The sequence below is a fragment of the Microtus ochrogaster genome, assembly GCF_000317375.1.
Source record: "Microtus ochrogaster isolate Prairie Vole_2 chromosome 14 unlocalized genomic scaffold, MicOch1.0 chr14_random_1, whole genome shotgun sequence".
Lineage (NCBI taxonomy): Eukaryota > Metazoa > Chordata > Mammalia > Rodentia > Cricetidae > Microtus > Microtus ochrogaster.
The window spans coordinates 35,278,733-35,301,652 of NW_004949096.1; the positions used below are offsets into that span (position 1 = coordinate 35,278,733).

Sequence of the window (22,920 nt, forward strand, 5' to 3'; positions counted from 1 at the left end):
AGAGAAAACTACAAATCTATAAAACTAATTTTTTGTCAAACTAAAATTAACATCTTTCATTAAAAAAACTATTGAAAAACCCACTCCTTAACCTTTAGTTAAATGAAAAGTCCTACCTTATATAAATAAGACATAAATTAAATATAATTTTATAAGAGTTTAGAATCTTACCGTTTTAGTCAATCATGGTGGCTCAGACCTTAATCCCAGAACTTGGGAAGCAGAGGCGGGAGGATCTAGGTAAGTTCCAGGATAGCCAGGACTATGGAGATAGATCCTGTCTCAAAAAACAAAACAAAAATAAAACCAAAACAAAATTTAAAAAAACTTTACCTTTTAGCAGTGCAGTAAGTATTGCAACATCTATATCTTGATGTTCCTCTGATCCAATGTGGAAAACAGTAATCTATTAAAAAAAAACATTAATATTATGCATTTTTAAAACCAAAGTATTATAAAACAAAAATGATTTCAAATAATACAAAGAAAAATATTTATATAGAGATTTGTATAGAAACAGGTATCTATAGGACTGGCAAGATGGCTAAGTGGGTAAATGTGCTTGCCATGTGACGCTTTGAATAAGGATGCTTCCAGTAGGCTCACGTTTGAATGGTTGGTAGAACTGTTAGGGAAGAATCAGGAGATGATGTGGCCTAATAGGAGGAGGTATGTCACTGGGAGTGAGCTTTGAGGTTTCAAAAGCCTACACTATTCCCAGTTAGCTCCCCTGCCTTGTGGCTATTGTTTCATGGAAGTAACATGAAAACTCTCAGCTACTGCTCCAGCTCCATGTCTGCCTGTTGCCATATTCCCTGCCATGATGATCATGAACTCACCCTGTGAAACTTTAAGACCTCATTAAATGCTCTTTTATTAAGTTGCCTAGGTCATAGTGTCTCTACACAGCAACAAAAAAATAATTAGGACACCATATAAAACTGACAATGAAGTTCAGTCTCAGGAAGGCATGTAAAGGTAGAAGGAAAGAAGTGACTCCACAAAGTTGTCCTCTGACCTCCATGTATGCCCACAAAATCATACACACCTATATAATCATTTTTATACAGAAATAAATTTTTGAAGTCATGTACATATTTCTGTAACTACACAGATGTCTAAATGTAGACATAAGTGATCTAACATTTTAATCCTAATTTAAGCTCAGTTTAACCCAAAACAAAACAGAAAATTAAGAGTATCACTAACCAACTATCAATGCATTTTCAAGAGTAGTTTGTTTCATATCACATTCACTTCTTTTTAACCTATCTTGTATCTGTCAGCTAACTAAGCAGTTTGTGGGTAGAGGCTAGAAATCACTATCAGAACAAATCATGTTGCTCTTTCTACAGAGTGAGCACTTTTTCGAAAGATTAATGTATTCCTTTTTCTTTTAAGGAAAGTTCTTACAATGCAGTCCTAGTTGTACTAGAACTCACAGGCCTCCTGCCTTAACCTCCAGGTACGTACCACTATGCCTTGCAACAAATGCATTTTTAGGTGAGGCATGTAGTGAAATATAAAACCATTTAGGACACTTTTACTTAGGTACTTTTTAGAAAAAAAAATGATTTATACACAAATACAAAGTTTTCAACCAGTTTCATTTCATGGAGAATAAAGTCTGCAATGAAAGAAAATACAAATTAACACAATCAAAGCCAAAAGGTCGAGACAACAAATCTATGTTTTTTTTTTTTTTTTCCCCCAAGACAGGGTTTTGCTGTAGTTTTAGAGCCTGTCCTGGAACTAGCTCTCGTAGACCAGGTTGCCTGCCTCCCAAGTGCTAGGATTAAAGGTGTGCGCCACCACCACCGGGCTCTATGTTCCTATCTACTTATAGAACGTTAAAATTTTTTCTCTGAAAATACATGTCAATGTTTACATGTATGAGACTAAGCAGCACCTATGTTGCAGGAGGTCCTTCTGCTCCTTCAGCCTATAGCTGCTGAGATACCAGCCCATTGGGGCGTGGTCTCTCTAACTTTAAAAAAGCAGCTACTTCCCTTCTCGCTCTCTTCGCTTCCTGCTCCGTTTCTGGCAACTAGACTCCTTCCTGATTGCGCAGAGGGCTGTTGTCTGGGACGGTTATCTGTACATTTTTCCCCTTTAAATAAATACCACCCTATTAATCATAATTCCAAACTGGTGTGACATTGTTTGTGACTTACGACTTCACCTGGCGCCCAATGTGGGGCCCGAACTCACGACCCTGAGATTAAGAGTCTCATGCTCTACCGACTGAGCTGCTGGGAGGAAGGAAGAGGAAGTGAGCTCAGAGGCCATGCTCCCCTCTCCCGGGCACACGAGATGAAGCTCCGACCCAGGATGGACATAGGCTAGAATCTTCCCGATAAGTGCACCTAGGGGTGCTACACACATTATTAGAAATGGGCTAGTCCAGGCGCGAGAGTTAGCCGAGAAGAGGCTGGATTAGATATAATGGGCCAAGCAGTGTTTAAAAGAATACAGTTTGTGTATTGTTATTTCTGGTGTAAAGCTAGCCATGCGGGAGCCAGGCGGGATGAAAAGCAGGCCCGCAGCTCCCACAACATACCTAGATTTAGGAGTCTTCCACAGATAAAAGCCTTAAAATATTTTCCCAAGTATTTTATTAGAGAAGCCACTAGCAACTATAGTTCTTCTTTTTCATGTATATGTGTGTGATTTGCACACAGCATCCACATAAAGGCAAAAGGCAATCTGCAAGAGTTGGTTCTCTCCTTAAACCAAGTAGATTACAGGGATCAAATTCAGGTCATCAGGTTTGGTGGCAAGCACCTATAGCCACTGAGCCATGCTGCTTGTTCCTCTGCAGTCTTCTTAAATATTAAGCACAGTCAGTTGAGATGCAGTTATAAAAATTCCTTTGAAAGAATGATTACAATGTCTCACCACTATATGAATATTAGGTTTTCTATGCCATCACTCAGCTGACGAGCAATAAGAAAATAACAGAAACTTAAAAAACTTAAAAAACTTAAAAAACTTAAATAACAGAAACTTAAAACACAAACTAAAACCTGAAGAATTGTATGAATTAGAACATGTGTTAAAAGAAAAGATTTATTCTGCTGAAAACTACTCACAAGCTCCTTTTTTTTCATGCACTCCATCAACGTTTGAAACAAATGAACTGCTTCACTCTGGCCAAAGTTAAAGGTTTTTTTGATAGTTGATATAACATCAGGTTCCGCTGCATCGGGAAGATTCCTGGTAGAAGAAGAAAAACAACTTACTTCACTCATTTCATCTTCTCTGTAGGATCAAACGAAGTACAGGTAGACCCATGCAAGGCTTCTGAAGGTTCTGTAGTAATATTAATAGTAACTTCCTGAGACACCCATTATTAAATCTATGGCACAAGAAAAGGAATGGAGTATTTTCACTTTGAATAATTTTGTGAATGTTTTAAACAAAGTATGTGGTGTAGTATTAGTACTCAGATTTTACAAGGTATCATAAGGAATATTCTATATTATGGCTTATAAAACAATTTACCAAGGAGTCGAGTCTTCAACATGGACACATTTACCCAGCTCAAAGTATCAAAATGCAGGAGTTCATGATCAAAGTCTCCAATTGCCTAGTTTCACGTCACTTTTTTTCAGGAATCCATCAACCAGTGTGAGGTTCTGTGGAATATTCCTTTACACTGTGTGATAATATGCTGTTGTGAGTGGTTTAATAAAGAAGCTGACTGGCCAATAGCCGGACAGAATAAGGTTAAGCTAAACTGGAGAACCAGACTAAGAACACAGGAAAGAAAAAGGGCAGAGTCAGGAGTCACAAGCTAGACATGGAAGGGAAACAGAAGGTACAAGATGAAAGAGTGGCAACGTCATATGGCAGAATGTAGATTAATATAATATAAATGGGTAAATTTAAGTTTAAGAGGCCGGGCGGTGGTGGCGCACGCCTTTAATCCCAGCACTTGGGAGGCAGAGGCAGGCGGATCTCTGTGAGTTTGAGACCAGCCTGGTCTACAAGAGCTAGTTCCAGGACAGGCTCCTAAAACCACAGAGAAACCCTGTCTCGAAAAAAAAAAAAAGAGTTTGCTAATAACAAGCCTGAGCTAGTGGCCAAGCATTTATAATCAATAAGTAAAACTGTGGTTATATTGAGAGCAGTTGCTACACAGGTTCCATCTTTACTCAGCTATAACCATTCTACTGTCTAGATATACCAAAATTTATTTGTTTAGGCTTTTTCTGGTAGATGTTCTACAATGTCCTTATCTTGTATAAGATATTTTACATAAAATTTTATATCAGTGTTTACCTGTAGTAACCATTACATTAAACTATCAGGTCAAAGGTATGTCTCTGAAGCAATAATTATTTTCTAAAAATGACTATACTTTAGTCCATTCTAATAGCGTATGACACAAGCTACTGCTCTAGGTCTGAAGAAAGTATTGTATTAAAACTGAGATTTTCATGTTCATTTAATAGACAATGGTGTTTATGTGGGGACCCACAGTTGTGAGTCTGTTCCACCTTGACTGGAAGTCAGTGAGTTTGAGCTTATTTTTGCTCTCTCAAAATTGTTGATAACAGATATGGTTATGCACTCGGGAGGCAGAGGCAGGTGGATCTCTGTGAGTTCGAGACCAGCATGGTCTACAGAGCTAGTTCCAGGACAGGCTCCAAAGACACAGAGAAACCCTGTCTCGAAAAAAAAACAAACAAACAAACAAACAAACAAAAAAAAGATATGGTTATAAACAAAATTCTAATTAATATTTTGGGTATAGAGGTGGATCTGTTTCACCTGGACCAAAGGTTGGAGAATTCAAATCTATTCCTTATATCATGTTAATGAAGTCTACTGCATCCTACCTCCCCACTTTGGAGGGAGTGTGTGGAAAATAGACAAGGCGAATTCAGTATTCGCTGAATTGTCCTCCGGTACTATCCTATGTCTGTTCTTCCTACACGTTTCTAATCCACACCCCCTACCCTGGACCATACAAACCTGTCGTAAGTCACCCCCAAAATGTGGCTTACAGCAAGCTTAGAACTGCACAACCTACCAGCCTCTAATTTATTGTGAAGTCTGCTACATGCTACACTCACCCTCCTTCTTCTGTCTGCTTATGGATATATGCCAGTAAATCTGCAGCTCTGCCAGTCCCTTCACACACAACAACTGGAACAGGGGGACTTTCCTGAAGATACTCCAGTACTGTAAGGATGACATTTGGCCCACCTTCAAATATCAAAGCCACTACAGGAACACCTTGCCCAATTCCTAAAAAAGGACAAAAGTTTAATTAGTAAATCTGACAAAATTCAGTAATTTAATATTACTTATTTTAAATAAAAATTAAAAATAAGATAAAATTTCCTATGAGACAGTTGGCTTTACTTTAAGCACTGAATGTTAGTAACAGCCAGTCTCAAATAATGGAGCACTAAACAATCATTAACATCTGCTCTGGGTGATAAAATCAGGAAATTCAATAAATGATTTAGTGCCAACCAGAATCTGTATATTTGTTCAAAACAAACTTTTGTGTATTTATTAATTGAGCTCTTGGCAATATATAATGTATAAGGATTAATTTGTGCCTTAGTTTGCCTAGTTTCTCTGCTTTTATTATTATTCAAAGTCTTGCCATGTAACCCAGGCAGCATTAGAATATAAGATCCTCCTGTCTCAGCCTCCTGAGAACTGTGATTACAAGCAAGAGCCACCATGGGGTGCTTATTTTATATTTTAATACTGTATTGGTTGAATTTCTAACATATACCAACTTATATATATATTTTTTTAATAAATGAAATTTTTAAAAAAATTAGTAAAAAATACTCATTTTCATTTTTACAGCAACCTGAAATGTGGTGATAAAAGATAAACATTTCTAAACACAGGTTTTTAATCATCACTAGTTCTCAGGGTACAAGTCAGCTCGATGAGCAAAGCATCTGACAATATGAGTTCAACTGCCAGTCCCACAGCAGACCTTGAGAACCAGTTACCAGGAGCTATTCTGCGACCTCCAATCATCCCACAAACAGACACGGGTGGGGGAGGGCAATAAAATAAAAATAATCTGTATGTTGGTCTATGTACCATGTATGTGTCTGGTGTCCTTGAAGGTCAGAAGAGGGCATTGTATCCTCTGGAACTGTTGTTACAGACAGTTGTAGGCCACCATGTGGGTGCTGGGAACCAAACTCAGGTCCTCTCCAACAGCAACAAGTGCTCTCAACTGCTGAGCTATTTCTCTAGCTCTAAGGATATTTTTTAAATTAACAGTTCACACAAACATTATGACACTACTATGTGTGCGCTTCTGTAATTTTGTATTTCTGTTATCACTTTGTCAGAGTTCATCATCTTTTTTAGTGGGGTTACAGAACTTCTTCTACTTGTAATAAAATATAGAAGCTAAAGGAGAAAGTTCAGTCACAGTTGGAAAGGAAAATCTGTTCCAAGAATATCAACTTTTAGGATTCATTTGCCAACAGCAATACAGACTCACTTTAGAAACTTTAGGCAAAACTCATTCTTACTTAACTGGTATTGCTTCTATATCTTTTTTTTTTTTCTTATTCTTTTTTTCTCATGACAGGGTTTCTCTATGTGTAGCCCTGGCTGGCCTTAAATTCACAAAGTTCCAAAGTTACATATTAGCATTACCACACATTAAGACTGTTAGTAAGTACTTTGAGCTTCAGTTGATTATAAGAGCAACAAAGCCAAAAAAAATAAATAAATAAATAAATTTTCTTTTTGTAGGTCTTAGTATTTTGTTTAAGATCAGCGATTTTTGGATGCTTTGTAGGTGCATTTGCTATGTAAACAAAAGTGTATTTACTTCACAGAACATGCTACCTTTTAAGTATGCTGCTGGCTACTAACACAATTTTGAATAATTAAACAGTAACAAATGGGCGAATTCTTACTAGCATGAATTCTTTGCTGATTAATGGTTTTTTCAAGTTCTCTTCTCAGTCTGACTTCTGCCCCATACTTTCCAACAGTGCCATCATCCACCAATATGAAATGGGAGTGGAGATTATTCAGAACATTCAGTTTGCTCAGGGGATTCAATAGGGTTTGGTAAGGAGCAACCACCTAAACAAGAGTAAAACAAGAGACAGTGGAAGGAAGCTGAATGTAATATAGTATAAGTTAAATTCTGAAGTGACCCACAGATAAAAGATAAGATTCTATTTTCATTTAGATATAAAGAAAAAGCATACACTTTCAAGTATTTGAAGATAACAGATTAAACCACATAATTACTCCTTTTTGCAAAATTGAGTTTTTTACTACCACCAAATGGAGCAATAAGGAAGTATATATACAGTGTTAATAAATTATAAGGTTATTAAGTGAGTAAAGTACAATACACAGAAGACAATAAGAAAGCAGTAAAATATGACAGTGCTATTTTCCAAAACATACATACAACCCTTTCAAGCTGACATTGAAAATTTAATAGCACTTGAAAGTTATCTCCATAATTACAGTTTTTGTTGCTGTTTTGTTTTTTGAGACAGGATTTCACTATATTGCATTGGCTTGTCTGGCACTTGCTAACATAGATCAAGCTAGCTTCTAACTCAAGACCGGCCTGCCTCTGCCACTATTGCTGCATGATGGCATTAAGGCCTGTGCCACCGTGCACAGTCAATTTTATTTTAATAGTCTCATGATGAATATCTACAAACTCACATTTTCAACCTATTCAAATAAAGCACCATCATTTGATTCCTACTCTTAATGACAAAATTAATCCTTAATGTTATAATCAGCAGGCTGATCTCCGAGTTTGAGGTGACCCTGGTCTACAGAGCAAGTTCTAACACAACCAAGGCTCTCAAAAAACAAACAAATCAATTACAAACACTAATATGATGTGGAAGACATGTTAATATTCTACATAAAAGACAGAAAACAAAAAGTACCAACAATATTATAAGCATTTATATTGATAAATGCATTTTCAAAAAAACCAGAAAGGGGTGCTGGAAATTTTGTTTTAAACTTGATGTGAAAGTATACTATAGTCTACAAGCTGAAATTTAAGACATACAAAACCCATTCTTACATCTCTCCCAGCAAGATCATTTCTGTTCTCTATCACTCCCCATGGAGCTATTCCAATAGTGCAAATCTTTCGAGATGATCTGGAAGCATGCTCTTTGAGGGCATCACCAACATGTTTTGCTACACCTGTTCATACAAAATTTATTCACCATTAGAAAAAAAAAACAACCTGAATTTACTTTATAATATTACAGTTCATGATTTTTCTTTAAATAAAAGATTCTAAGGCTGCAAGATCCAAAGTCAAGCTAACAAAAAATTTAAGATAACCAAATAGATTAAGAAAACAAAACCCCACAATATCATATCAAGTTCAAAACACTTGTAAATCAAATCCTATCACATTGGTAGGTAGGCCTAGTACTAAAACACTGATATATCTTTTAGTTTGCTTCTTGTAACATATTAGATCTCATCTTTCATATAAAACATAGAAAATAACATCCACTGCCTTCCTTGCTTACAGTCTATTTTCAAAAAACATTCAAATAACTTTGTTCTTTACCAATCAGCACCTTAAAACCTTCCCTTCTTATTCAAAAGAAAAAGCCACAATGTTTGTAATGGCTTGTAAGACCTTAAAAAGCATCTGTCTATTACTGGTAGTAAGCACACTTCCATATCACCATGCTTTCCTATCTCCCAAGAACTTCTGACCAACACTGCTTGCTTACTTTCCCTTATGTCACATAGGAACCGCCTCATTCTTGCAATACACCAATGATTTTCTCTTCTCTACATGCTCTGTCCCAAGTTCCTTTGTTTCCTAACATCTTTCTTGAAATATTAAGCTATCAATAAAAATCTGCTTACTCTTATCAACTTGACTGAACTGAAAAGTGAAGAGACAGTCAGGTCTCCATATGTCTACATAGAACTGATCATAAAATACACTAATCATACCTAAATTATCCTCTTATTGTTTACATAACCCCTCTATAATACTGAAAGTATCTATTTTAAAGAACAATATATACCCTATAGCTCAAAGAATGCCTTACAGTAAGGTTCAATAATTATCAATAATGAATGAATGAGATGCTTAAGATGATTTAAATAAATAATTATGCTTAGCTTTAATCATTAAAATTAACCCATCCTCCTTATAATCAAAATTAAAACATTATATAAAACACCAAAAATAAAGAGAAAAGATCTTGGATGAAGGGGACTAACAGATGAAAAATTAATTTTTGAAGGCTACTTTTTCACAACTTTATTCTTATGTGTATACATGTCTACCTGCATGCATGTATGTGAGTCACAACCATCCCTAGTGAATGAGCCAAAAGATGTCTGATGCCCAGGAACTGGACAATTGTGAGATACCACGTTGAGTACTGGAAACAAAACTCATCCTCTGCAAGAGCAGCCAGGGTTCTTACCTGCAGAGCCATCTCTCTCATCCCCAAAGGACATGCCTTTACTACTACCAAAGGAGCAGACTATCCTTCTTCTACCAGTGTATTGGGAGTCAGAAATTAACACTTTGCTTTACAGAAGGGTCTGCAGATATTTTTGTAAAGGAAAAGCAGTAAGCATTCTGGCTGTGCAGAGTATTTACTTACCAGTCTTTGTTACAATTACTCAAGTTTGATATTGAACACAAAAAAAGATATAGACAAATGAACGTGGTTATGTTCAAATCAAACTTTACTCATAAGAACAAGGATTAATTAACCTGGATTTGACACACAGGTTAACTTTGCCAACTTTTACTCTAAAGTATATATTTTAATGGCCTGAATGACAACCAAGCAGATTAAGTTATTTTTATCAATGATACTACCATGAATTACAGATTAAGAATCAAATCTATTTATAATTTATTATTTCAAATGCCCAACTGATATGAGAGACTGACAAATATATTTAATAAAACTGTTCATATTACCTGTGTTTACTCCTCCAGTTAAAATCCAAGCTCCGGTTGTAACTGCAGCTTTAATAAGACCCTTTCCAAGCAACTGCTTGATTCTTGGATGAAGCTCAAATTTCTGCATGCCTCCATGTACAGAAATAACAAGTTTGGGTAACTCCATTTGCCATTCTTTAAGCAGAAGTTGCAGAATGATTTCAGGTTTGGTATCATATGACAGTCTCACATACTAAAACAAACAAAGGGTCAAAATAACTATGTTCACAGATTTAATAATGCAATATTATCTGATATTCAAAAAATTTACTAGCCTGGAGGTGGTGGTATATGCCTTTAATCCCAGCAATTGAGAGGCATATGCACATAGATCTCTGTGAGTTTGAGGCCAGGCTGGTCTACAGAGTTGTTGTGGGATATTTGTACATTGAAGATATATTGCTGTGGTTGGTGTAATAAAAAGCTGAATGGCAGGAGGTATAGGCAGATTTGGGGGAAAAGAAAAAAGGAGGAGGAATCTAGGCATGCAGGAGAAGCTAGGAGACATGGAAAGGAAACAGGAAGAACAATATGGAAGAGAGGTAACACCATGTGATAGAACGTAAATTAATATAAATAAGTTAATTTAAGTCATAGAGCTAACTGAGACAAGTCTAAGTTAAAGGCTAAGCTTTCATTATTAATAAGTCTCTGTGTCATTTTGGGAGCTGGCTGGCAGAACAGAGAAAGACTTGTTACATACGGTGCCCACCTTCTAGGCAAGTATTTCCATGTAGGGCCTGAGAAATCTAAACAAACAAACAGTGAGCAAGTAAAACAAAACAAACACGGCTTCCTAGAAACCAGTGCTAGCAGCTTACACAGGGGGGCTGCTGTACAGTGAGCACTTGAACAGCACTAAGCAGAAACAGCACGGGCTCAGCAAATTCCCAGAGCTGAAGCAGGTAAATGCTGCCCCCAGCTGGTGCTGCAGGCTGATTCTGCAGGAGTAAGGCTTTTCTCTCACAGACCCAAGGAGGATGGAGCCAGCCACCAACAAAGCCACACAGTGGGTTTAAGGCTTGGCTCACAGGTAGCGCAGTAAAGCAGTCCAGACCAAGAAAACTGCTAAACAGGTACAGTAAAAAATGGGTATAGACAGTCACAGAAAAAAATATTTTAAAAATAATAGTCTTTAGAGAAAGAGTAAAGCAATATATTAAAAAAAATAAGCCATGTAAACACGGGAAATGCACAGGGCATCTGGATCCTGTATGGTGCTTTCTTGACTTTAAATTCTTTGAATGCTGATAATAAAACAATAGCTGCTAAGAGACACTGGATTATGAAAGGAATTGCTAAATTAAACCAACCTATATATTTTAAGAATGTTTTACCTTCAAATGGAAGTCAAAAAGTATGTTGCATTGGGAAGAGGTCATGCCTTTGTTTCCACAGGAAACAAAAAGTTATGGTTCTCTTAAAAAATTAATGAAGATCAGATTTGAATGGGAAAGACCTGAAAACCTTGGCAACAAATAAGGAAAAAAAAGACTACAGGACAGGTGATGTATATGTTGATCCCTCGACATGGGAACATCTCTGAGACTGGATGCAATATGATAAATCTGACTGGTTACAGGGTCCTCATGACTTATTATATGCCATATTTTCATATGGTATGGATAGAGGTTTGCCTATACAGTCCAAGCAGACATACAGTTGATGTATGACTTTTACCTGCTCAAACATAAAAAAAAATCTTTAACTGACTTATGCACACTGCACATTCCATGGTTAGTGCAGATATGTGTGTGTATGTATGTATGTATGTGTGTGTACATATATACATATAATCTTTTAAAAGTTTATGTGCTTTCAGAAAAAAAGAAAGGACCAGACAACAATAAGAAGTGATCCAGCCTCTCAGAATGCCTCTGCCACAGTTTCTTCAAAATTCTGCATCCAAAACAACTTCTAAACTGCTAGCTCAGATGGCCCAGCCTTACAGACTATCCAGTCAAGACTTCAGATAAGCTCTATACTTTCCCATCAGAAACAAAACAAAAAAATAATTCACCTAGCTCTCCCAGGCTTTGATCATTATCCCAATTTTCTCAGGGTCCCCTAGAGATACCATCACCCCCAGACAACAGGAAGCTGTCTAGAACACCAGACACCCACATTCCCTAGAGGTGGAATAAGTGGTCATTTGTTGGGTTTTGAATGTTTGTCATTGTTTAGGGGGGTTGGTTCTAAGTTATTATTGACAGTGGCCAGGAAAAAAGCTAAGCAAAGCAGATCAGATTGAGGGGAAAAAAGAGTTTTGAACATAGAAACACTGGGATAAAAGGATGAGTTGTTGAGTCTACTTTTGAACAACCACTAGTCTCAAACATTTTACACTGATATGGATTTTTGTATATTCATACAAATTTGAGGTTATTTTTGTTATACACTGTATCTGTTTCTGCTCTTGTTTAAGGTATTGGACCTATGCAGCTCACTTAAAAATGTAATGTCAAGTTTTAGTCCTTTAAAGTTATTTAGAATAATAAGGACAGGTTATTAGTTAGTCATCTATAATAATAAAACTGATGCCAGTATCTTTTCAAGGTCAAACATATTTTAAATAAATGGTGTTCAAACACTTCACGATCTACAGAATATGGCACTAAAAATATTTTAATAACTTCAAGTTTTTCATGACAGTAAGACATGTCACCTCCTGGCAATACCATTTACTTCAAAGAAATAGGCATTGAAGAAACTCCATATGGAATTTGCTTTCATTTGTGGCAATGTTAGCCATCGGCCAAAGAAACTGCCCTTGCCTCGAATGCTGACAGTATCCTGTTCAAACTGGAAAAATAGGATGCAAAAGAAAACGACTGCTGAACTTTGCCAAGACAAGGTAAGACAGTTCTTCAAAAATTCTTCAAAATTCCTTCTTCACAAAAAAAAAAAAGCCTGTCAGAATTTTTAGACACATAGGACAAGGATGGTTATGCCCCAATGTTGCAGAGGAACCTTTGGTGACTGTCCAGGCAGTCAACTGTTTCTGTCATTTCCATAGTTTTAGAAGTTGCTTGTTCTGTATTTCCTGTTTACTTGGGTAATATTGTATCCTTTTTGAGTCTTTGTTGGGTTGAAGACCAGATATAGTTACAATTTCTCTTGTTACCAAATTCAGAAAAGAAACTTATATAAGAGATGTAAAGTTTATAAGATTGAGAAACATAAGCGCTTAACTTGTTTAAAAAGATTTTTTTAGGGTGCTAATACAAGTTATGATAGACAGTGGTTTGGGGCTAAAACTTTAGACCCCTTAAGTTAGATAGATATACAGTACTTTCTCCAAATTTGCCAAATACAAATGGACTGGACATTGTGAATGTAATTCTTAACCTGATAATTGTTCTTATCATATAGTTTTATTAGAGTTAAAACCTTTCCTTTTTAAACAAGTGGGGGAAATGTGGCATATTTGTACACTGTGAAGATATACTGCTGTGACCGATGTGATAAAAATCTGAACAGACAATAGCTAGGTAGAAGGTATAGGCCAGATTACTGGGGAAAGAAAGTAAGGAGGAATGTAGGCACACAGAAGTCAGGAGATACAGAGAGGAAACACGAGGTGCAAGATAAAAGAGGTTAACTCCACTTGACAAAACATAGATTAATATAAATGGGTTAATTTAAGCTATAATAGCTAGTTGAGACAAGCCTAAGCTAAAGGTCAAGCTTTCATAATGTCTCTGTGTCATTATTCGCGAGCTGGCTGGTGGGACAGAGTGAGTTCCAGGTTAGCCAGGGCTATATGGAGAAACCCTGCCTCGAAAAACAAAAAAATCACCAACAAAAAATACACATAAATTAGATAGTATTTACACTCCTAAAAACATAAAATAGCAAACAGCTTTTAAATTTGGAAAAATTCTTGTGATAATTAGTACTAGTACTGTAACTTATACAAATTAAGATTCAAATGTCAATTTACCTACTTATACTCAATTATCAATTAACCTATCCAAAGCATTTGTTGCCCTATTTAACTATGAGTACAAAAAGAACAGGAAGCATTAAGACAAATAACATGTGTTTTAGGAATCAGTCTGCTACGAAAGCAGTAAGAACTTATGAGATTAAATTAGGAAAATTTGGAGATGAATATGTACGGCTCTTCCTAAGCCAGGGAGGAGGAACAATGCAAAGTTTATAAAATGTCAATGTAAATAATTAACAATTACATTATAGAATTTTAAAATACACAGAATTTAAATTCCTGCCAACAAATGCACATAAGCCACAAGAGAAACAGTGCAGTTACAGATGTTCTGAACATTTTTACATTGGAGAGTGGTTAAAGGGAGAGCAAGTTAAACTGTGTTTATTACAAGATTATACTAAAGAACACAAGAATAATGTATAAGTAAAGGAAGCCACTAATTAAAAAACTTAAAAACAATATAAGACAAAGGGATAAAGAAAAAAGGGAGACAAACAGATAGCTAATACTATGATGGTTACATTTAAAATCAAATACAAAGATTGAATTTTAAAAGACTATATATACTACACTTTGGGGAATTTGATTTTGTTTAGCAGACAGGCTTTTTCTATACTACCTAGACTGATCCCAACAGTAGATTCACATGATCCTAATACTTTGGCTTCTCAAGAAAATGAGTCTTTTACCTTAAGAAAAGTTTAAAAGGCAAAAAAAAAAAAAGAGGTTTAGCCCTCTCAGAAAACAAAGATTCTGTCAATAAAATAAACACTTTTTATAATGATAAATTATTTGATCTGCAAAAATACAATAATTCTGTACTTATGTCAACCCTTATAATAAAGAACTTATATGCACTGCACCTTACTTTCTGTTTTGGCACTATACATATTACAAGATAAATGAAATATAAAATAATCAAGTGGCATACCTTAGCTCTGTAGGAATGAGAACCCCCTTGAAAATTGATGACTCCATAAGCATCTGTTGGGCTCTGTTCCGTGTGCTTTTCTACAGACCATTCTTCTACTGCCTGATTAAAATGTTCACCCAATTTCACATCTGAGTATTTCATGGCAAGACTTGCAGTAAAGCAAGCATGTTGCTTGACCAAACGACCACAGAAACACCTAATGGTAAAAAGCAAAAGCATATTAAGATAAAGAGCCCATTCACTGGAGTGGTGGCACACACCTTTACTCCCAACACTCTTCTAGGCAGAAGCAGGCAGATCTGTGAATTCAAGGCCAGTCTGGTCTACAAAGTGAGTTCCAGGAATGTCAGGGCTACATAGAGAAACCCTGTCTCAAAAGGGAGAGGGGGGCACTAAATAAAATTAAACAAGTAAAAACAGAAGATGATAGATAGATAGATAGATAGATAGATAGATAGATAGATAGATAGATAGATAGATAGATAGAGATAGATAGATAAAAAAAACAACAACAACAAAAAAAACTTCCCAGGCATGAAGCAACACATGGTGGCTTACAAATACTTGAGAGAACATGAAAAGATGACCATAAGCTTGAGGTTTACTGGGTATAATTTAAAAAAAAATCCTATCTTAAATAAAACAAAAGAAATAGCAACAGGGCTGAAAAAAGTGTTTATCCTAGGCATGCAATGAAGTAAAAAAGTAGTAGATCAATAGGAAAAAATAGGCTGAATGGTGGTGGCAGAACCTTTCATCACAGCACTTAGAGGCAGAGGAAGAAGCAGGCAGATTTCTGAATTCAGTTCCAGGACAGCCAAGGCTACACAGAGAAACCCTGTCTCAAAAAAGGGGGGAGGGGGGACAATACTAAATAAAATAAAAAAATGACAGATGATATAAAAGAAGTATTAGAAAGTACCAAATATTAAGACTATGCCCCAGAGAGCTGAGGAAAATACAGACACAATGAAGGAGAACTAGAAGACGTTTTAAAAGTTAGAATAATATAAAATAGCTCAAAATATATAATTTAAACTTCCAAAAGGAAGAAATGGGGACTAAAATTTGAAACACGCTGAAGTAAAAAAAAAAATCCAAATTTGAAAATTCTTGACTCTACATCTTTAGTTCAACAAAAAATATAGACCAGCCAGGAATAAACAAAACCTTACTAGGGCCAGGAGTGGGGGTGCACACACCTTTGATCCCAGCAGTTAAAAGAATTAGAGGCAGGTGAATCTCTGTGAGTTCGAAAGCATCCAGGACTACACAGATGTCATCTCAAATATAGACAGATAGGTAGGTAGGTATAGACAGACAGACAGACAGATATAGGTAGACAGGTCATGCTAGGGCATTGCTGAAAATGGTAAAGAGAAAAAACCCTAAAACAAGCTAGAATATAACCTAATAAAAAAATAGTCACATGAATATAAATTAAAAATGATAAATTCTGTCCAGGTGTGGTGGCACATACCTGTAACCCCAACACTTGGGAAGTGGAAGCAAGAGGAGTAGGAACAAGACCAGCCTCAGTCAAGAAGTTTAAAGCCAGTGTGGGCTGTGTGAGATTCTATTTTCAAAAACATGCAGAAAGAATGATGGTTGTAAAGGAAGAGGAAGAAGAAAATCTAGTATGTTAATTTCATGTGTATGAGTATATATCTGAATATTTATGTGCATCACATTCAAGTAATTCCAACAAAGGTTAGAAGCAGACACTGGATCCCCTGGAACTAGAGCTACAGATGGTTGGGAGGAGCCATCTGGGTGCTGGGAATCAAACTTGGATCCTCTGGAAGAACAGCTAATGTTCTTAACAAACAAGCAATATCTCCAGTTTGCTACCTACCTCTTCTAAAAGAAATCAAATTTTCTAATGGAAAATCAGAAGTAAAAGACATACCATATACTATACTTAAATGATCTGGTCCCTATTTATTTCTCTCCAATTGTTTTTGTTTTGTTTTGTTTTGTTTTAAGACAGGGAATTACTGTTATAGCCCTGGCTGGCTGGGAACTCACTACATGAGCTCAGAGATCTGCCTGCCTATCTCCTGAATGCTGGCAGCCCAGCCTACCAACCACAACTTGAATCTTACACTGTTGTTTCCTGATAGAACCACAGTATTTTTAACTGTCAGATCTTCCTACAGCCTCTTTTGCTTTTCAGAATCCCCTGTCCCTCAACTCTCTGGTCAACTAACTAAGACTCTCACAAACCTGATGTAGTACCTTTAAATTTGAAGCACCATTGTCAAATGTTTGAACAAAATGTCCTTTAAGTATACTATCACGTAAATTTTATACCGCTGTGTTATACCTAGCGTTTTTTATACCTAGGTGTTTCTCATATATCATATTTTTCAAAATTTCTGCAATTCATACTAAACTTACCTGACAAGCTGCTGACAGATCTGACATCCTGGAAGACATCTATAAAATGCAGAAAGGTAAGTTATTACTTTATAAAAATATTTATCTTAAAATTAACTATTTAAATTCATATAAGTATGAAACAAAGGAAAACCATAATATATCATTTCAGTAGATACCATAGATCATGCATATGTTGGTTTATACGTTCAACTAACCCTTTATATTTAAATAGATTTTTTTGTTTTGTTTTGAAACAGGGTTTCTGTGTTGCTTGGGAGCCTTTCCTGGAACTAGCTCTGTAGACCAGGCTGGCCTCAAACTTACAGAGATCTTCCTTTCTCTAACTTCCACGTTCTGGGATTAAAGGTGTGCACCACCATCACCTGGCTTTAATAGATTTATATTTTAAGTACCATTAATTCTGAAATAAAACTAAGCAACTACAACAGAGTAAAAAGACAAATTTAACTATATAAAACCATGTTTACATGCAACTAATAAGATCTAAACATGAACTTTAAAAAAGAATTTCCCCATTATATAAAGAGCTTTCTCAAATCAATTTGTAAAAAAAAAAAACAAAAAAACACAAAAATGGAAAAATATGAAGAGCTCACAGAAAAACATAAAGATTAAATTAGGAAAGACTTAAAAATATTTGAATAGCTTCATGAACATATAGAGCATTTATATTAAGATGAACTATATTTTATGAACTGTATTTTTATGAAAGACAATTTTATACTTGTCAAAATAAAATAAAAAATACCAACTCCTCACACTCTGTCTCAAGTTCTAGAAGTTTGGGTTAGAACTGGGGATGTAGCTCAGTGGTAGAACACCTGCCTAACAGGCATAAAACACTGGGTTCAACTCCCTAGCACTGATAACCAAAATATATTTTGAAATATATTTTGAAAATATATGCTAAAGTCAGCCTAAAATATCTGAAGTATATGTAAAAAATGGAAATTATAAGATAATACATTATAGCATTTTTAACATCAAAGAGAAAAAGAGAATATAACTAAACTGTTCATCAATAAGGAACTACCATACTAATACAAATGATCCAGACATAGAACTCAAAAATGCAACAAATGAGGATAAAATAAGCTGGGAATATAGCTTAGTGGTAGAGACTTGCCTAGAACATGCAAGGCTGAGTTCTAGCCCCAGTACCACTTAAAAAGTACAGGGGGTAAAGTTTAAGTCAGGTGAGATGGTGCGTGTGAAAGGCAGCAGGATGGCTGTAGTTCTGGATCAGTCTAGTCTACAGAGCCAAGTCTCAGGCCAGTGAAGGCTACACAGTAAGATCCTGTCTCAAAAGAAAACAAAGAGAAAGAATGAAGTGATGATCTCCAAGATAAGTAGCACACAACAGATAAAACAGTATGTACTTGAACATGCAAAAACTATTTCTAGGAGCTTTCAGATGAGTGCTAGCAATGAGAACTCACCGCTGACTGCTCTTTAACCAGGTCTCTCTGGAAGGAATGTCAAGGAATGGACAGTACCAGAATATTATGGCCAAAGAATAGTAGTGGGAAGACTTTCATTTTTTATTTGATAACAGCTTGTGGTTTTTTTAATGTCTGGTGATTATATTATTTCTACTGCAGAGTAAAACTAACAAAATCATAACAAACTTATCGACAATACAATCTATTATTGTGTTGCTTCTTTTTTTGTATTGAATTGCTTTTTTTTGGGGGGGGGTACAGGGTCTCACTATACAGCTTTGTCTGGCATAAAACTGACTATACATAGAAAAGGTTGGCCTTGAACTCAGAAATCCAAATGCCTCTGCCTGACACACGCTAGGATTAAAGGTGTGCACCACCACACCCTGCCAAATCCATTGGTTTTTGTTGTTGGCGGTAATGTTTTGGGAGGGTCTTGGTAGCATTTGTTTTGCTTTGTTTTTACAGAATTTCTCTGTATAACTTAGCTGTCCTGGAACTCGATTTTGCCTGGAATTCTATTTGCCTAGAATAGTGGAGATCCATCTGCCTATACCTCCCAAGTGCTAGGATTAAAGGCATATGCCGTCCTTGACTCCAAATCCATAATTTTTAATAAACCAAAAAAAATCATACTTTTCTGAAAGAAAGATGGTATCTGAGAACTAGCATGGTAAATTAGGATCCTAAATATAAACCCCAGTGTTAGGAACTACTCATGGTGTTTCCCTGTGATATAACAACAGAACTCACCTTTAGTAAACTATAAGATATTAGGGGGAAAAAAAATCACAGAATCTAATTATTTTAAGGGATATTAAGGTTATATAATGATTGGGAGAGTTAAAGATTTCTGCAGGGTCTGGAAATTCGCCTCAGTCAGTAAAATGCTTGCCACACAAGCATAAAGACCTGCATCTAGATTCCCAGCACTCACATTTAGGAAAGAGAAAGGAGGTAGGGGAGAATAGACACAACAGTGCATGTCTGAAACCCTAGAGCTGGAAGGCTCCCTAGAGCTTGCAAACCATCCAGCCTGGCCACTGGGTTTCAAAGAGTAAGATGGATGGCTGCCGCATGAATGCACACATTCCACATGAACACAAACACCCATACACACAAGTACTCACACACACACAAACACACACAACTAAAGAAAAACCTTTTTCAGGAATTTACTAAAATCTGGAGAACATTTTAAAAAATACTTTTCCAAGACTAATCAACTAAATTCAAATTTATAACATATACTATTTTGGCCAACTAAAAATCAAGAGGCAGGTAAAGGCAAGTAAGGCAGGTAGGAACTGACAGTTTCAGCAATCCTGGCAACCAGAGAACTAAACCGTTATCACCTGAGTTCAGTAGTTCAAAAACTAACCTGCGCAACACAACAAGTCCTAAAACTAAAGAAAAATGGGCTGGAGAGATAGCTCAGCAGTTAAGAGTACTTGCTGCTCTTAAAGGATCCAGTTCTGTTCCCAGCAAACACATGGACACTCACAACCACTTGCAACTCTAGATCCAAGGAATCAGTACTGGCTTCCAGCCTCCGCGGGTATCATGCATGCAAAGGAGAGACTTAAATGTGTGCAAGCAAAACACCCATTCAAATAGGCACATTAAAAAACAAAAACAAACAAAAATACCAACCAAACAAACAAAAAGCCTTGAAAGAAAGAAAGGAGGGAGAGAGGGAGGCACACCAAGAGGCAGAGGCAGGGGCAGGACAGCCAGGACTATAGAGAAACCATCTTGAAAAAAACAAAGAGAAAAAGAATAGCATACCTAAAAAAAAAAAAATTATTTTCCACTTATCACCATTTCTTGAAGATAACAGAATGCACTATCTTAGACAATATTCAATCAAGAACCTACTTGTATTTGCTACCGGTCATAAATAACACACTTACAAATCATTTAGCGCTACATAAACTAACAGTGGAGTCCTTAAACACTAAAAACAACAACAAAAATTATTACTGACAAAAATCTTTCCTGTGTGTTGCTATGGATCAAGCCCAGAGCTTCACTGCTGATCTTTTTAGCAATTTTTGAAAGAGTCATATGCCCAACTAGGTGTAGTGAGTGACCTGTGCCTGTAATCCCAGCACTTTAAAGGATTGCTTGGGCATGAAGACAGGCAGGGCTACACACTGGGGAGGAAAGAAGAGACTGACCAAATGAAAGAAAAAAAGAAAAGAAAGAAAGAAAAAAAATCACATACTCAATAGAAGTGAAAGTTACAGAGCAAGTTTATTCGACAGAGAACAGGGTTTGACAGAAGGAAGGGGTGAGAAAATCCAAAGGTCTTTTAAATCAGCAGATCTCAACATGTGGGCTATGATCCCTTTGGAGGTGGCGTATCAGATATCCTACAGATCAGATATTTATGATTCATAAAAGCAAAATTACAGTTATGAAGGAGCAATAAAATAATTTTATGGTTGGGGTCACCACAACATTAGAAACTATATTAAAGGGTCATATATAGTTTCTAATATATAGAAACTATATATTAGGAAAGTTGAGAACCACTTGCCATGTTTCTTTCCTTGTAAAGTTAGGAAATAACCTTTGATTTGTATTTTTAATTTATTTCTTACTAAGTTTACACTTCAAAAAAACAAAAAAAATCTTAAGAATATATTTTTCCCTTTTTTTGTCTCTCTCGAAGAGATAACTTCTCCTCTCCTCTCCTTCCCCCCATTTCTCTCTCTTTCTGCTCTTCATCCTTCTCTCCTTCCCCCTTCCCTTTCCCTTTCCCCTCCATAGCCCACTAAATAAATACCCACTTTCTCTGCCATTTTCCTAGTGTGTGTGCATGGCAAAGGATAACTTCAGTGGTCAGCTCTCTCCTCCACTGTGGGTCATGGGTACTGAACTGAACCCTGCTCATCAGGGTTGTACAGAAAGTCTTTTTACCTACTGGCCCATATCTCATTGGCTCAAGAATGTTTCTTTTTCTTTTATTTTTAATTTTATTTGTAATTCTACGCACATGTGTGTAACTGTGGGGGGTATCTATGCATGAATGACAGCATAGTTCAAATCAGAGTGTCAGATCCCCTGGAGTTGGAGTTACAAGCAGTTGCTAGCAGTCTGATACAGATGTTGGAAACTGAACTTGGGTCCTCTATGAGAGCGTCAGCACTCTTAACTGATGAGCTATCTCTCTAGTCATATTGAGATTACTTCTTAGATGTTTCACAAGATCAACTTTTTCCTTATTTAGAATGTCTTAACTATCAAATTCCCTTCCTCTCAAAGCCATTTGAAAGACAAAAAAAGGCAATTGAATACCTATATTCTCTGATGACAGTTTTTCTAGTAAATATTATTCTATATACATAGACAGGAACATGTGAGAGGCCTTAGGTTTAATCTCCAAGCAAGAAGGCAGGAGAAATGTCCACGGGGCTCATATTCTTCAGCACCAACCGTAAGTGCATATTAATACGCCCACTAAACAAATTCTGAAGTATCTTTTTGTTTTCAGGATGGGGTGGTAGTGGTAAGAACTTTATTGTAGCTTCTATTGTGCTTAGATAGTTACGGTTCCAAGACAGGCAAACAGTTCGAGGAAAGAAATTCCAGAGCACTAGTAACTTGCTCAGTCTCCTTTTCCATTCTCAAAAGAAAAATTAACAGTGACCTTATATTATTTTGTTTACTATAAGCAAGTAACAATAAATTTACATCTAAATTTCTAGAAAATTCTAGAAGAAACCAATGCATGCTTACCTGTGAGGGTCTTTGGAGCTTGGTATAATATACACACACTCCCTCTTGGTCAAAGTGCTCTCTATCCAGGATTTCTGGGACTAAAACAGAGAGTTCAAGGATGGTTTACAAGTTTACAGCCTGCTAATCTAAGGAAATAAATTCACAATAGATGCACAAAAATGTGTCTGGTATTTAATCTTGTTTTAATCCACTAAATAGGCGCTATATATGATTATCGGTGCTGGCACACCTAAATAAATCATTAAAATAATTCCACTGAAGTAAACACGATTTGACAGTGCTGTGCCAGAGGAAACAAAGCAACTGTGAGACTCTTACAGTAAGCCTCAAGAGGGACTAATGTCATCCTAAGCCATTTAAAAGAGCCAAAAGTGGCTGGGCGGTGGTGGCGCATGCCTTTAATCCCAGCACTCGGGAGGCAGAGGCAGGTGAATCTCTGTGAGTTCGAGACCAGCCTGGT

The 22,920-nt window shown here is 36.3% G+C and overlaps 1 protein-coding gene across 2 annotated transcripts in view; it reads right to left on the reverse strand.

The window, feature by feature from the left end:
- Positions 1-22,920, reverse strand: part of Trpm7 (transient receptor potential cation channel subfamily M member 7) — a 91,284-nt gene that overhangs the window by 55,192 nt on the left and 13,172 nt on the right. For both annotated transcript variants that reach the window (XM_005364421.2, XM_026787681.1), the window contains exons 2-10: positions 22,458-22,537; positions 17,269-17,307; positions 14,866-15,064; positions 9,962-10,175; positions 8,069-8,193; positions 6,918-7,089; positions 5,082-5,256; positions 3,093-3,216; positions 334-406 (exon numbers count right to left, since the gene is read on the reverse strand). In XM_005364421.2, coding sequence (XP_005364478.1) covers positions 334-406; positions 3,093-3,216; positions 5,082-5,256; positions 6,918-7,089; positions 8,069-8,193; positions 9,962-10,175; positions 14,866-15,064; positions 17,269-17,307; positions 22,458-22,537 — 1,201 coding nt within the window. The remainder of the gene's footprint in view (positions 1-333; positions 407-3,092; positions 3,217-5,081; positions 5,257-6,917; positions 7,090-8,068; positions 8,194-9,961; positions 10,176-14,865; positions 15,065-17,268; positions 17,308-22,457; positions 22,538-22,920) is intronic.